This window comes from Girardinichthys multiradiatus, chromosome 6, assembly GCF_021462225.1.
Source record: "Girardinichthys multiradiatus isolate DD_20200921_A chromosome 6, DD_fGirMul_XY1, whole genome shotgun sequence".
Classification (NCBI taxonomy): domain Eukaryota; kingdom Metazoa; phylum Chordata; class Actinopteri; order Cyprinodontiformes; family Goodeidae; genus Girardinichthys; species Girardinichthys multiradiatus.
The window spans coordinates 44,647,750-44,661,716 of record NC_061799.1 but is presented as its reverse complement, the minus strand read 5'-3'; the positions used below and the strand labels follow the sequence as shown (position 1 = coordinate 44,661,716).

Sequence of the window (13,967 nt, the reverse complement as noted above, 5' to 3'; positions counted from 1 at the left end):
GTTATTGAGGGTAAACTGTCAGAACTCTCCCTAAATTCACTTCCTTACACAATAAAACGACGGCATACCGCTATGCCTTTTGGGAAATGTAGTCAAATTAAAAATAACAATTTTTGAGAATATTGTATCCGGCATTCTGGGTTAAGGTTAATTGAAGGTGGATTATTTTATTTTATATAATATTTTAAATGCAGAAAATAAAATGAGTTTTATTTAGAAATGCTGATAGGGTCATAGTCATTGTTGTCTACGTGGACTACAAGTCCCAGAACTGCAGCGTCCTTACGTAGAGACGTTTAGCAACGGTCAGTTGCTAAAGGAAAGCCAGCCGCTTCCGTGTTGTTCTTGTGTTATTCTGGTTAAAAACAGTCGTTAGCGCAGTTGGAGCTGACCTGACAGCCTCTCTGTGCGGTTATTGGTATGGTTCTTTGAAGCTTAGAGACATTTTCAGCTCTTTTCTTCCGAAATGTCGCTGTTGCAGAGCTCCAAGAAGAAAGACAAGCGCATTCTGTGCGGTACCTGCCCGGACCCAAAATGCCAGGCGCGGCTCTTCTTCCCCGCTCACGGCTCCATCAGTATCGAGTGTACGGAGTGCGGCCAGCGGCACGAGCAGAGCAGCCTGCTGAACGTGGAGGAGGTCACCGACCCGGACGTGGTGCTCCACAACCTGCTCAGAAACGCCCTGCTCGGCGTCACCGGGGCCCCGAAGAAGGGGACCGAGCTTGTGAAGGTGATGGGGCTCTCCAACTACCACTGCAAGCTGCTGTCCCCGGTGCTGACCCGCTACGGTATGGACAAACAGACCGGTAAAGCCAAACTGCTGAAAGACATGAACCAAGGGGAGATCTTTGACTGCTCCCTGCTCGGGGACCGTGCCTTCCTGATAGAACTGGACCATGTAACTACCATGGGGTACGGTAAAGACCGATCTGGGAGCCTGATCTACCTCCATGACACCCTGGAGGAGATAAAGAAGGCAAATAGCAACAGAGAGTGTCTTATTCCAGTACATGTGGATGGAGATGGACACTGTCTGGTCCATGCTGTTTCTAGAGCCCTAGTGGGCAGGGAACTGTTCTGGCATGCACTTAGAGAAAACCTGAAGCAGAACTTCAAGCAGAACCTGGACTGCTATAAAAACCTATTCCAGGATTTCATTGACGCTGCTGAGTGGGAGGACATCATCAACGAGTGCGACCCCCTGTTCATCCCTCCTGAAGGCGTCCCCCTCGGACTCCGTAACATCCACATATTCGGCCTGGCCAACGTCCTCCACCGACCCATCATCCTGCTGGATTCCATGAGCGGGATGAGGAGCTCTGGAGACTATTCGGCTACCTTCCTGCCCGGACTTGTTCCTGAGGAGCAATGCAAGGGGAAAGATGGGAAGCTCAACAAGCCCATATGCATCGCCTGGAGCAGCTCAGGCAGGAACCACTATGTTCCTCTGGTGGGAATCAAGAACACCGTTCTTCCCAAGCTGCCACCCCGTCTGCTGCCGAAGGCCTGGGGCGTCCCTCAGGAGCTCATCAGGAAGTACATCAAGCTGGAGTCAGATGGGAGCTGTGTGATCGGAGGCGACCGCAGCCTGCAGGATAAATATCTGATGAGGCTGGTGAACGCTATGGAGGAGGTGTTCATGGAGAAGCACAGCATCCACCCGTCACTGGTGGCTGATGTACACCAGTATGTCTACAGGCGGACTGGAGTTATCGGTGTCCAACCTGAGGAGGTGACAGAAGCAGCCAAGAAATCTGTGATGGAGAACCGTTTGCACCGCTGCCTGATTTGTGGTGCGCTCTCTGAGCTCCACATCCCGTCTGAGTGGCTGGTTCCTGGTGGAAAACTCTACAACCTGGCCAAGTCCACACACGGACAGCTGCGACCAGACAAGAACTACAGCTTCCCTCTTAACAACGTGGTCTGCTCCTACGACCCCCAGAGGGACGTCCTGGTCCCAGACTACAAACTCAGCTCCCTGAACACCTGCAACTGGTGTCACGGGACATCAGTCCGGCACATTCGCGGGAATGGGTCGGTGGTTTACCTGGACGGGGACAGAACCAACACCCGGTCCCAGGGAGGGAAGTGTGGCTGTGGCTTCAAACATTACTGGGAGGGGAAGGAGTATGACAACCTGCCTGAAGCCTTCCCCATCACTCTGGAGTGGGGGGGCAGGGTGGTGCGGGAGACAGTGTACTGGTTCCAGTATGAGACTGACCCAACACTGAACAGCAATGTTTATGATGTAGCCATGAAGCTGGTCACCAAGCACTTTCCAGGAGAGTTTGGCAGCGAGATCCTGGTGCAGAAAGTGGTCAACACCATTCTGCACCACACGGCCAAGAAGAACCCGGATGAGTACAACCCGGTTTCAATCGACGGCGCTCACGTCCAGCGCCACAGCGACGTCCAGGAGACTCAGCCGGCAGCAGACCCACAGCTGCCCACCAAGATCATCCTGACCGGTCAGAAAACAAAGACGCTCCACAAGGAGGAGCTGACGATGAGCCGGGCGGAGCGCAGCATCCAGCAGAGCATCAGTGAGCAGGCCCTCGTCACTCAGAAGAGACGGACTGATAAACTGAAGCACGAACAGAAAGGTCCTGGACGGACATCTTCCCCCGGTGGCTCTCCAGAAACCTCCTCCTCCTCAGCTCCAGCCACCCCCACTAAAACCTCCTCCCCCTCCTCCTCCAAGGAGAAGAAGATCCGGGTGACCACCAATGACGGCAGACAGGCCATGCTCACCCTGCCGGCCTACACCACCTTCTCAGACCTGCAGAGGAGCATCTCCAACCAGTTTGACGTGCCACCATTGCAGCAGTGCATTCGCTACGGGTTCCCTCCCAAAGAACTGGTCCCTCCCAAAGACGGTGAGGAGAACGAGCCGGTGGCCCTGCAGCACGGCGACAGGGTGACAGTGGAGATACTGAGGGGCCCTGAGGACAAGGGCCCCGGGGCCTCCATAACCAGGGCGTCCAGCTCACACTCTGCCCTGCACTCAGTGAAGAACGACGACTCCGTGACCTCCAGCAGAATGAGCAGCCGGGAAATCCAGGAGAGCATAGACCTGGAGATGTCCTCTCTCTGTCTCCTAGCAACCCTGATGGGTAAGAACATGAAGGTGACATGTAGGTCGCTTCCTTCCCATATTTAAATTAGATCAGATTAACATTTCAGACGACTCTTAATCACAAAACTTTTAATATTTTACCTCCTGTGCAAGGTGGAAACATGACCTTCAGTCTTTATTAAAATTATACATTTATATTTGTGATTTAGAAATGTTTTAAATTATTCAGAGCAAACCTCCAGCTTACTTTGGGTCTCAATTTATTAACCAACTTATTTTACAGCTTTATGATGATCTGAGAGTTTCCTGCGATTATTTTACACCTGAAACGCATCATAATCATCATCCCAATTAAACTGTACAAGTAGAAATATGATTGAAAACTTTCAGTTGAAAATTATCTACTAAAAAATATTTTTATGATGGAATATTACTTTACAGATAGACGGGTGCAGGAAGTCTGGAGAGGTCTGGAAAAGTATGGAATCTGAACAAATGATTTTCCAGGTCTGGATTGGCCTAGAAAAAGAAAATATGCTGAAACACACATTTTTCTTTGTTGTAAGCAAGGAAAAGTCATAACGTGACCTTCTTTCAGCCAGCTGACCTGCAGTGTGCAGACAGAAGTGGGGAACGGGCAGTGCTGTACGCTATGCGCCATACAACCTGAGAAAACTCCGGTCTCCGACAGTTTGTTGATCTCTAGGCTCGATTTCTCTTCTCCTCTAACTTTCACTCATGGTTTCTGTCGTAGTTAATGAAATGGAGCAGCGGTCCTCTTTGAGAGCAGCTGAGCACTTTTCTCAGTGGTCCAGGTGTGCAACACACATGAACGCAGGCTTCTGATTGGTTGCTGCTGCAGGCAGGTTTCCAACACACTGCTGGTGTCGATTTGGCAGCTGAATGAACTCTCAGGCTCCTGATCCACTGCCATGAACTTCACCAGCAACACTGCATGCAAGGATGGATGGATTTTTGTGTTTGTAGTGAATGTGCTGACTCAGACATCTCGTCTCCTCCCTGTGTCACCTACCAAAAGAGTCAAAGGTCACTGCTGCTGTCAGATAAAACGGGCAGCGTAGCATAGCGCTGCTGTTGATTTCCGGAAAGGTTTTTATCTCTGATTTCTCCGCAGGGCCTGACGCTGCACTTCCTGTCAATTATCCCTCTGCGTCCGCCTGACAGGGAACGCCTTTAAAGTGCAGTCAGACAGCTGACTGTCGGTGCAGCCAGTCTAGAAAAATGTTCAACATCTCAGCCTCTTCTGACGTGATCCTGATGTAGGTCACATCCAGGGCTGAAGGTCCTGCTGTTCACACCTATACAGACCAGTACGTCGGTTCTGGTCGCAGAGCTGCTCCTCTGATCGGTTAAAAGGTTCAGATAAATCAGTCAGTAAAAAATGCTAATTTATTTGGTACCAGGAATATCTGAGATGCTGTTTTAGACCTGTTTATTCCTGACCCGTCTGGCATTTCATGGCCTAAAATCTAAATCTAGCTGCTAAAGTCCGTTAAATAAAATCAGCAGTGAACTGTCAGTTATTTGCCTGGGTCAGTATGTAATTACGGTAAAAAGTCCTGGCTGTACTGAACAGATTGGATTAGTCAATCAATCTCATGAGGTTGTCAAAATTCCTTTTGTTCTCTTGTAATGGTCTAATTTCTGAGCTTGTGACTCTTCCTGGGTGTTTCTGATTGGCTGCGTGGGAAGAGTAGATGTGATGTCACCGATTGGCCGTTAACCTTTAGGGACAAGGTTAATCGTTCTGACTTTTCTCATTAGTCGAGTTTCTCAGAACATCCGAGGTTTTTTTCAGTCTGAAACTTTTACACCATATTTCATGAACATATCTTCACATCAGTAGACGGCATATTTATATATTTCTAATATTTATATTGCAAAGGACTATTTGGAATGTAATGTTTTATTGTTAAAAATAGCAATTGATCAAATCTACTTTAAAACATAAATGAAAACAGATTATTTAACCAAATAAATACGGATAAATTGTAACTCAGTTTGGATGCAGGGAAAAATCGGCTTTAAAAATAACGTTTGAGCCTTAAATTATTCAACCCCTGGTAGATTTTCTTCTTCTGAGTCCACTGCGTATAAACCTCCATAATATCAGCAGATGTGGGGCTGTAGTGAAATTATATCTTCAAGTGAAACTCTGTGGTTCAGCTGATGTAAAACTAGCTTGAAAATGGGCGTGTTCCTGTCGGTGTGGTCCAATCGGGTCGTGTTCTCAGACATAAGGAGGTTTGTTCAGGCCTCTAGGAAACCCAGCCAATTGCTTCGGGTCATCGACTTTGCAGCAATCCCTCCTCCTGAGCAAGCATGTAGCAACAGGAAAGGAACCACTATCTTTCAACAGCAAGAAGCCTCCAAGAGAACCAGAACTGGGCTCAGTAAGACTGAGAGAACAAAATGAACACAGATGCTCTGATCCAGGGGAAGTCATACTAAATGACATTTTTCAACGTCGTGGTGCGTTTAAGGTCCCTGTGTGTTTGTTGGCTCCATCTAACCTGTGAACCGTTTCCTTCAACCAGGCGAGGACGTTTGGTCGTACGCAAAGAAGCTGCCGCACTTATTCCAGCAGGGCGGCGTCTTCTACAATATCGTCAAGAAAGACATGGGTGAGTTGGTTTTCTCTCAGATCAGGAACATTCAGTCAGTTTCTCTTTAAATGTTTCACAAACCAGATATGAAAACTTTGATTCATTTTTGCTGGACTTGATGTATTTGGCAGATTTCTCAGGATGTGGTAAAGATTAAAACTTAAACGCTCATTTACAGCAATTATAGGGTCCAGCCAAGTGCACATACTGAGCATGCTCAGAGCTGCCTATAAATGACATTATCAAGAGATTTTTCTTCATAGATTGCACAGATGTATTTTGTAAAAATGAATGCAGCATTCAGTGTATATTATGTTTATTTTATTTAAAATATTCAAGGTTTGCATTCGATAGAGCTTCAAAGTTGATTTACACAACAAAGATCTCAGAGTGAGGGAAGCTGCTGTGGTGAGAGTGGGAGGCTAAATAAATAGATTCAGGGTTAAATTTAACCTGATATTTCACACCAGTTCATTTAGTGCACCTCTGCTGACAGCTGCGTAATGGTAAATATGCACAGTTGTCAGTTATGAGGAACATCAGTCAGGAGTGGAAAACTTCATAGAAATGGGAGAGAACAAAAACAGAACTAAATGTAAATATATCGAGTGTCAGAGAGTCAAAAAACCCATGGCTTCATTTTTAGGGTTTGTTGCATTCCTGGTGATGTATGATTATAATTAGAAGTCCCCTTAGAAGATTCCTCATTGATACTGCATGCTGTTTTATTGTGGTGATATGTTGTGCATAACTAGCAGAGATGGACTGATCTGTGGTCACAGTGGGAGCAGCAGTGGGACAAGCACACGACCTTGAGGTTCACCCGTGTTTAGCCTGATAGAGTAGGGGATGGTTTCTCCAACGCAGACTGACTGCAGTTCATTGTCAGGAAGTTCAGGATGTAAAACTGCGTTAGAAACTTTCTGCTTTTGGCTTGGATAATTAAATATGCATTGAAAAATATTCAGTCCTGTTATCTATCATGAATAAAAAACCTTCATTCAGGTTTAAACAAACATGAAACAGTTTCTAAGGACAACGTCCTTGTTTTTTGTGAACATCTTTGCATCTTAAATACAGTACAGACCACAAGTTTGGACACACCTTCTCATTCAAAGAGTTTTCTTTATTTTCATGACTATGAATATTGTAGCTTCACACTGAATGCATCAAAACTATGAATTAACACATGTGGAATTATATACTGAACAAAAAAGTGTGAAACAACTGAAAATATGTCTTTTATTCTAGGTTCTTCAAAGTAGCCACCTTTTGCTTTGATTACTGCTCCACACACTCTTGGTATTCTGTTGATGAGCTTCAAGAGGTAGTCACCTGAAATGGTTTTCACTTCACAGGTGTGCCCTGTCAGGTTTAATAAGTGGGATTTCAAGCCTTATAAATGGGGTTGGGACCATCAGTTGTGTTGTGCAGGAGGTGGATACAGTACACAGCTGATAGTCCTACTGAATAGACTGTTAGAAAAAAGCAGCTAAGTAAAGAAAAACGAGTGGCCATCATTACTTTAAGAAATGAAGGTCAGTCAGTCCGAACAATTGGGAAAACTTTGAAAGAGTCCTCAAGTGCAGTCACAAAAACCATCAAGCGCTACAAAGAAACTGGATCACATGAGGACCGCCCCAGGAAAGGAAGACCAAGAGTCACCTCTGCTGCGGACGATAAGTTCATCCGAGTCACCAGCCTCAGAAATCGCAGATTAACAGCAGTTCAGATTAGAGAACAGGTCAATGCCACACAGAGTTCTAGCAGCAGACACATCTCTAGAACAACTGTTAAGAGGAGACTGTGTGAATCAGGCCTTCATGGTAAAATAGCTGCTAGGAAACCACTGCTGAGGACAGGCAACAAGCAGAAGAGACTTGTTTGGGCTAAAGAACACAAGGAATGGACATTAGACCAGTGGAAATCTGTGCTTTGGTCTGATGAGTCCAAGTTTGAGATCTTTGGTTCCAACCACCGTGTCTTTGTGCAGCGCAGAAGAGGTGAACGGATGGACTCTACATGCCTGGTTCCCACCATGAAGCATGGAGGAGGAGGTGTGATGGTGTGGGGGTGCTTTGCTGGTGACACTGTTGGGCATTTATTCAAAATTGAAGGCATACTGAACCAGCATGGCTACCACAGCATCTTGCAGCGGCATGTTATTCCATCCGGTTTGCGTTTAGTTGGACCATCATTTATTTTTCAACAGGACAATGACCCCAAACACACCTCCAGGCTGTGTAAGGGCTATTTGACCAAGAAGGAGAGTGATGGGGTGCTGCGCCACATGACCTGGCCTCCACAGTCACTGGACCTGAACCCAATCGAGATGGTTTGGGGTGAGCTGGACCGCAGAGTGAAGGCAAAAGGGCCAACAAGTGCTAAGCATCTCTGGGAACTCCTTCAAGACTGTTGGAAAATCATTTCAGGTGACGACCTCTTGAAGCTCATCAACAGAATACCAAGAGTGTGCGGAGCAGTAATCAAAGCAAAAGGTAGCTACTTTGAAGAACCTAGAATATAAGACATATTTTCAGTTGTTTCACACTTTTTTGTTCAGTATATAATTCCACATGTGTTAATTCATAGTTTTGATGCCTTCAGCGTGAAGTTACAATATTCATAGTCATGAAAATAAAGAAAACTCTTTGAATGAGAAGGTGTGTCCAAACTTTTGGTCTATACTGTATACTTGGTCGCCTTTTAGTCAAACCTAAAAATGAATCCGTTTCAGAACAAAATGAACTCCAAACCAACTGTTACTGAATTATCTCCATCAGATAAATAATAAATCAGATCATATTCCTTGGTGAAGCTCCTGAGCAGTTTTGGGTGGTTGTCTCTTTCAGGCCTCATGGACGGGAAGCACTGCACACTGCCTCACCTGACGGGGAAAACCTTTGTTTATAACGCTGCAGAGGAGCGCCTGGAGCTCTGCGTGGACGCTGCAGGTCACTTCCCCGTCGGTCCTGATGTGGAGGAGCTGGTGAGGGAGGCCGTGGTGCAGCTCCGCTCAGAGGTGGCCTCTAGAGGCAGCAGAGAGGGGAGTCCATCCCACGGTATCCTGCGGCTGGGTAGCGGTGGGGTCGTACGGAAGAAGGAGCAGCTGCAGAGTGTCACCGCCTTCCAGGGTAAAGGTCACTCTCTGGGGAGCGCCGGGGGCTCCTCCCCTCCAGAACATCGGCCTATCACACGGCAGCATAGTAGTGGTGTGGACCTGAGCTCCAGTGTTTCCAGAGGACCCCCGGACTTGTCGGACATTCCAGAGGACACCACCAGAGAGCTGGTCCGCATGGCCCCAGGCTTTGTCACCACGAAGGATGGCCGTGCCCTCGACCCCAGCCTGATGGAGCAGCAGCGTAGGAAGTTGCAGGAGATGGTCTCCTCCATCCAGGCCTCAATGGACCGCCATCTGAAGGAGCAGCAAAGAGCAGCTGTGGGCGTGGCCAGTCAGGAGCGAACTGGTGGGACTAAAACGGGCTCTGGCCAGCCTGCTTCCACAGCAGATCACCAACCTGCTGCTGCAGCCGGAGCAGCTGTAGGGAGCAAACCTGAGGACAAGGTGGAGGAGCTGGAAGAGATGGAGAGCCAGGACGCTGAGCAGAGCAATGCCAGCGAACCCATGGATCACTCCTGATTGTTCCTGATCCGCAGCACCGCCTCGACCCCGCCTGACCGCCATCTGTGGGTCTCAATGCCTCAGGTCGGATCCCAAAGCTTAGGTCTTCATTACGTTGCGATGTTTGTACTGCATGACTGAAGAGCGAGCTGACCGCCCTGCTGCTGCTGAGATAACAGCAAATGGAGGTGACTTATTGTGACAATCTGTCTGCGATACATCGTTCTTCTGTCTCAGCCCTGTTTGTGTGTTTCCTCTGCTAACACTCATCTCAGATGCAGGAAATAAATCCAGAAATAAATGGATTTATTTGCTTCTTTAGAAAGAGTTTTTTCTTCAGTTGATGATGTATCGTAGAAAACAGCCTTCCAGTCTGTCCCAGTCGTCTGTAAGGTGACAGGGTCGCATCTTCAGCCTTCTAAATCTGCAGACCAGCAGCAACTTTACACCCTGCATAATTACTTCCATACATGCGTGTTCTCTGACAAGCCCACCTGCCTCTATACCCATCGGCCTTCATCACCAACATTTGCTTTTTTCCCACCGTCTGTCTGAGGAATGCTGGGGGAACGTTTGATCCACCGACTCAACTGTTTGACTCCTGTTTGGACTTGAGATTCTGCCGTTCAGCTCTTTCAACAACATGGACATGAACGCCTAAAATCACCAGGCTGGAAGCAGTAACTGCAGAACTTTAGTAAACGTACACCTCAAAGTGAGCTTCAGATGTCTGCTGAACTTGGTGGGTGCTCTGCTCAGACGTTACAGATACAGGCGAGTGACAAATTAAAGGAAAATACTAACCGAAAGGGAATTTAAAAAGCTTAAGTGCATCTCATCAGTGATCCAGAATGTTTCTGGAATCTGGGAATCCCGTCTCATCTGAGTTGAGCTCGTTAAAGTTGCAAGTTGAAAACTAATGGGATTTGCTATTGGTTGTGCTGCTGCTGTTAGCAATACTAGCTGAAGCATTCAAACACTAAAGGAACACAGATATTGTACAGGAGTATGTGTGCCACTTAGTAAAAACAAGGGAAAAACATAAAGTGTTAATAAATAGTTTATACCTACAACTTTAACTACGTTTTATATGCAAAGAGGCCATATTGGATCCAGACCCTGCGGCTACGCTGCAACCTCTGACTTTTCCAGGTGAAATTCAGATTTTTAAGGGACATTCTAATGGTTTTTCTTCTGGGTGCTAGCAGAACGTACCACAAATCATGCTCTTTAGTCCACGTTTTCTCCTATTTGTTCAGCTGGGTTTGATCTGTGGCTTAATTTTTAAGTAAGTGTTCCTAAAACTTGGTCTGAAAGAGGTCTACACTAAAGGTTCGGACCTGAAAGCTAAATCTGATTAGAACAAATATTGGTGTGCGGAGAACAGGACATTTCCACACTGTTATCTAGTGAACTCTGAGTGATGGACCGTATCAGTCTCATAGTGTGGGTTAAAAGGTCAGTCTCGACATGTGTATTTGACCTATGACCTGGGAAGTTCCTTAAAAGCAGCTGATTTAATATTAGAAATAAACAAGTCAGCTTCATGAGTAATCTGGAGGAGTCAACTCAACAGATCTGTCCTATTTTACCACAATGGAAACCCAACCCACCAGAGACGTTTAGACATATATTAGCCAGTAAATGGTGCAAGCATCCACCCAGAGATTCTAACCTGAACTCATGACGACCTTCATGCAGGTCCAAATTCAGCTACGACCTCAATGAGCTCTGTACGTCCTGTTAAACACTCTAAAGGCTTCATTATCCTGGAAGTTTCAGCATTTCTCTGTTTCCTTTAATTCATCACTCGACTGTTGAATGTTAAAAACAGTGATTTGCCAAAGAGAGAAACGTTTTCTTAATGACCTCAGCAAGAGGCGGTGAGGTCAGTTTGTCTGAAGAAGTTCTGGTTTGTTTAGGAAACCGATTTGAATGAAGGAGCAGGTCCATGATGCAGACTCTGGACCTGGAGGTCAATATGAACCTGCAACCTTTAGTTTGTTTTTCTTCCTTTCTGAATGTCCGTAAACACATGGTTATGTATTTTATAATTCAACCACCACATCTCCAAAAAGGCAGGACTAACACCTGTTTGAGAGCCGAAGCTCTTGTTGCCAAAACCAGAAATCCTCAGAAAAAACAGCCAGAAGGAAAACCGGATGAGCAGCGACAGGGGAAACGGCTCCCCCTTGTGGAGAAGAAATCTCAATGCAATTTCTCTTTTCAGAAGATATCTGATAGTAAATAAATGTCAAATAAATCAGATTTAGTCCCAACAGCTGTCTGGAGATTGAAACATGACAACAAAAACACATTTCCTAATAAGATGTGATTTTTTCTTTTGTGGAGGTGATTATTTTGCATTATTTTTAAGACTCTTGTTAAAACATTAACTGGATTTTGTTTCCTGGGTTCTTCAACCTGCGGTCACTGAATGCTCTAATAGAGCTGCCCTCCATCCTGACCTTCAGCTGACCTTCTGTTTCACCTCCTGTTAAAACGGCAACCAAAGAAACACAAGGTTAAACTTGTTCTTCTGTCATCTACCAACATTTTCACCAAACTACCAAAAGGCTTTGTTCTCACATTAATTAGTAAAAAAAATAATGATGTTATTTAAAGCTACACTGAAAACATAAAACATTTAATCTCAGTTAAATTTTTCTGTGTGAAACTCAGTTTCTCTGTTCTGCCTTTAAAAAAATTCAGCTTCAAAGTGTTTGATTCTGAACCTCTGCGTCATTTCAGAACCTCAAGCATCAGTCGAACAAACACGACCTGGCGACAGATCAGATTGAACCTTTTCTCATACAGAACCTGGGCTCAGGTTTTAGGAAAGTGGTGGATCTGAATACTGCTTCAGCATCCGAACACACCGCCACCAAAGGTCCGAAGGATTGGTGCTGTTAGAGCTCCCAGGTTGTTCTAAAATAAAAAAATCAGTTTCTGGTTTGGCTCTAAAATATTTGCAGTCGCCTCACTTCTTTCTTATTTCTGCTCGACTCATAAAATGTTTCGAGTTCAGTTTAGTTTTTGCGCAAAGAATGTTTCTCTGCACCTGAAAATGAAAAGAAATGAAATGAGCTGCTCAACTTTTTACAGGTTCAACAATTCAACAGTCGCTTTGTTTCTCATTTCGCTTTTATTGCTTGAAGAAACTTGAATTTTATTTTCCTAAATTCATCAAACCCAGTAAAACAGCGAGTTTCTGCTTTATTCTCCAGATTCAAAGCTCTCTGACACTCATGTTTTTATTATGAGGAGATTGTTACGGCAGCCAGAACCTGCTGGACCGAGCTGATCTGGGTTGCTCAGACATTCCTGTTTTTTTCACACAAAGTTAATCTTTTAAAGAGGATCATTTTTGGACCTTTTCCTCCTTGGAAAGGGAAGGTTTTGCTGTCCATCAGCAGCACAACCTTGGACATCTCCATCGACATCTTCTGACAATGATCTGGATCTGTTGAAATATTGATCTGGCCGTAGATGTTTGACTTGATCTGCTTCATCTTATGGTTTTGCGCGCGAAGAAGCATTTATTTCAGCTAGGACGATCAGATTTAAGGTGTCACTATTTAAACTTCTGGTTTTTGGTAGAAACTTTGAGAACATCACAGTTCAGTTTTCTGCTCTCCTGTTTGAAGTGAAGAAATGTAAAACTTGGCACTTTGACGTTAAAGAGGTGCAGCGTGGTCACATGAGCTGAATCTGGCGTTTCGGGTCAGACCGCTCTGCTTTAACCGACTCATGGCTCCTCTGAGGGACTGCTGTAATCCTGCTGTATTCTAGTACATATTGTAGAATATTTGAACCTGTACAGAAACGGCTCCGTTTCTCCTTCAGTTTGTTCTGTTGAAACTTCTCTCTAGTTGCTAATAAATAAGTTAATAATAAAATGCTGACTCTGCTTCAACGTCGCTGTTTGCATGTGTGACAACTTCTCAGCACTTCCAATAAAATCACTTCCTCCAGATGTTTGTGAGCTGTGTCGTATCTGATGTTCCTGTTCGTAAATGTTCATATTTGAGAACCATCTTCTCTCTGTTGTCTGTAAATGGACTTGGCAGGTTGGACCTCCAACCAACTGTTGGGTTTGCACCACTAGATTTGCATTGAAGCAAGATCACAATAAACTTTGTTGTCCCAAAGAGGTGATTTGTTTCACAGCCAAGAAAGAAAAGTAGAAATACAAACAAACCAAAACATTTATGATACATACAGGATCCAAACAAGCTAGAGTCTCTATTTGGGGCCATCAGGGCACATTATTAATGAGGGTGACACTAAAGGGACAAATGATAATTTGCACTTTTTTTGCCTTTTTTTTATCTGCGAGCCGACGCAGCAACCTGTAATTCTGATAAAGAGGTTTTGGGTTACTAAGGATAGCTTTGGCCTTCCTTCTGACTCTTGTTCTGTAGAGCTGCAGGAGCTCCACCAGACTTAAAGCAACAAATAAATTTAAAATGGTCTCAATAAAACAGGAGAAACATTTTCAAACAAAGGGAGTCGGCATAAAAACTTTTCTGATAAAAATACGTGCGCTGGTGAGTCTCAGCACAGACTGCGTCTGTATCGGCCTTAAAGGTCAATCGGTTGAGGATAATTGTACCGAGATATTTGTAAGTACAACAGCCTG

The 13,967-nt window shown here is 45.2% G+C and overlaps 1 protein-coding gene across 3 annotated transcripts; it reads left to right on the top strand.

Annotated features, from left to right (window-relative positions):
- Nucleotides 1-271: 271 nt before the first annotated feature.
- vcpip1 (valosin containing protein (p97)/p47 complex interacting protein 1) lies at nucleotides 272-13,299 on the top strand. 3 transcript variants are annotated; one of them, XR_007038649.1, is made up of 4 exons: nucleotides 272-3,113; nucleotides 5,635-5,721; nucleotides 8,556-9,513; nucleotides 12,077-13,299. XR_007038649.1 is itself a non-coding variant. In XM_047367772.1 (3 exons), exons 1-3 carry the CDS (start codon nucleotides 467-469, stop codon nucleotides 9,341-9,343), a joined length of 3,522 nt encoding a protein of 1,173 aa, XP_047223728.1. In that variant the 5' UTR covers nucleotides 272-466; the 3' UTR covers nucleotides 9,344-13,299. The 3 variants fall into 3 exon arrangements, 1 of the variants encoding a protein (XP_047223728.1); XR_007038648.1 differs by having other exon boundaries at nucleotides 8,556-10,067; XM_047367772.1 differs by having other exon boundaries at nucleotides 8,556-13,299.
- Nucleotides 13,300-13,967: the final 668 nt, after the last annotated feature.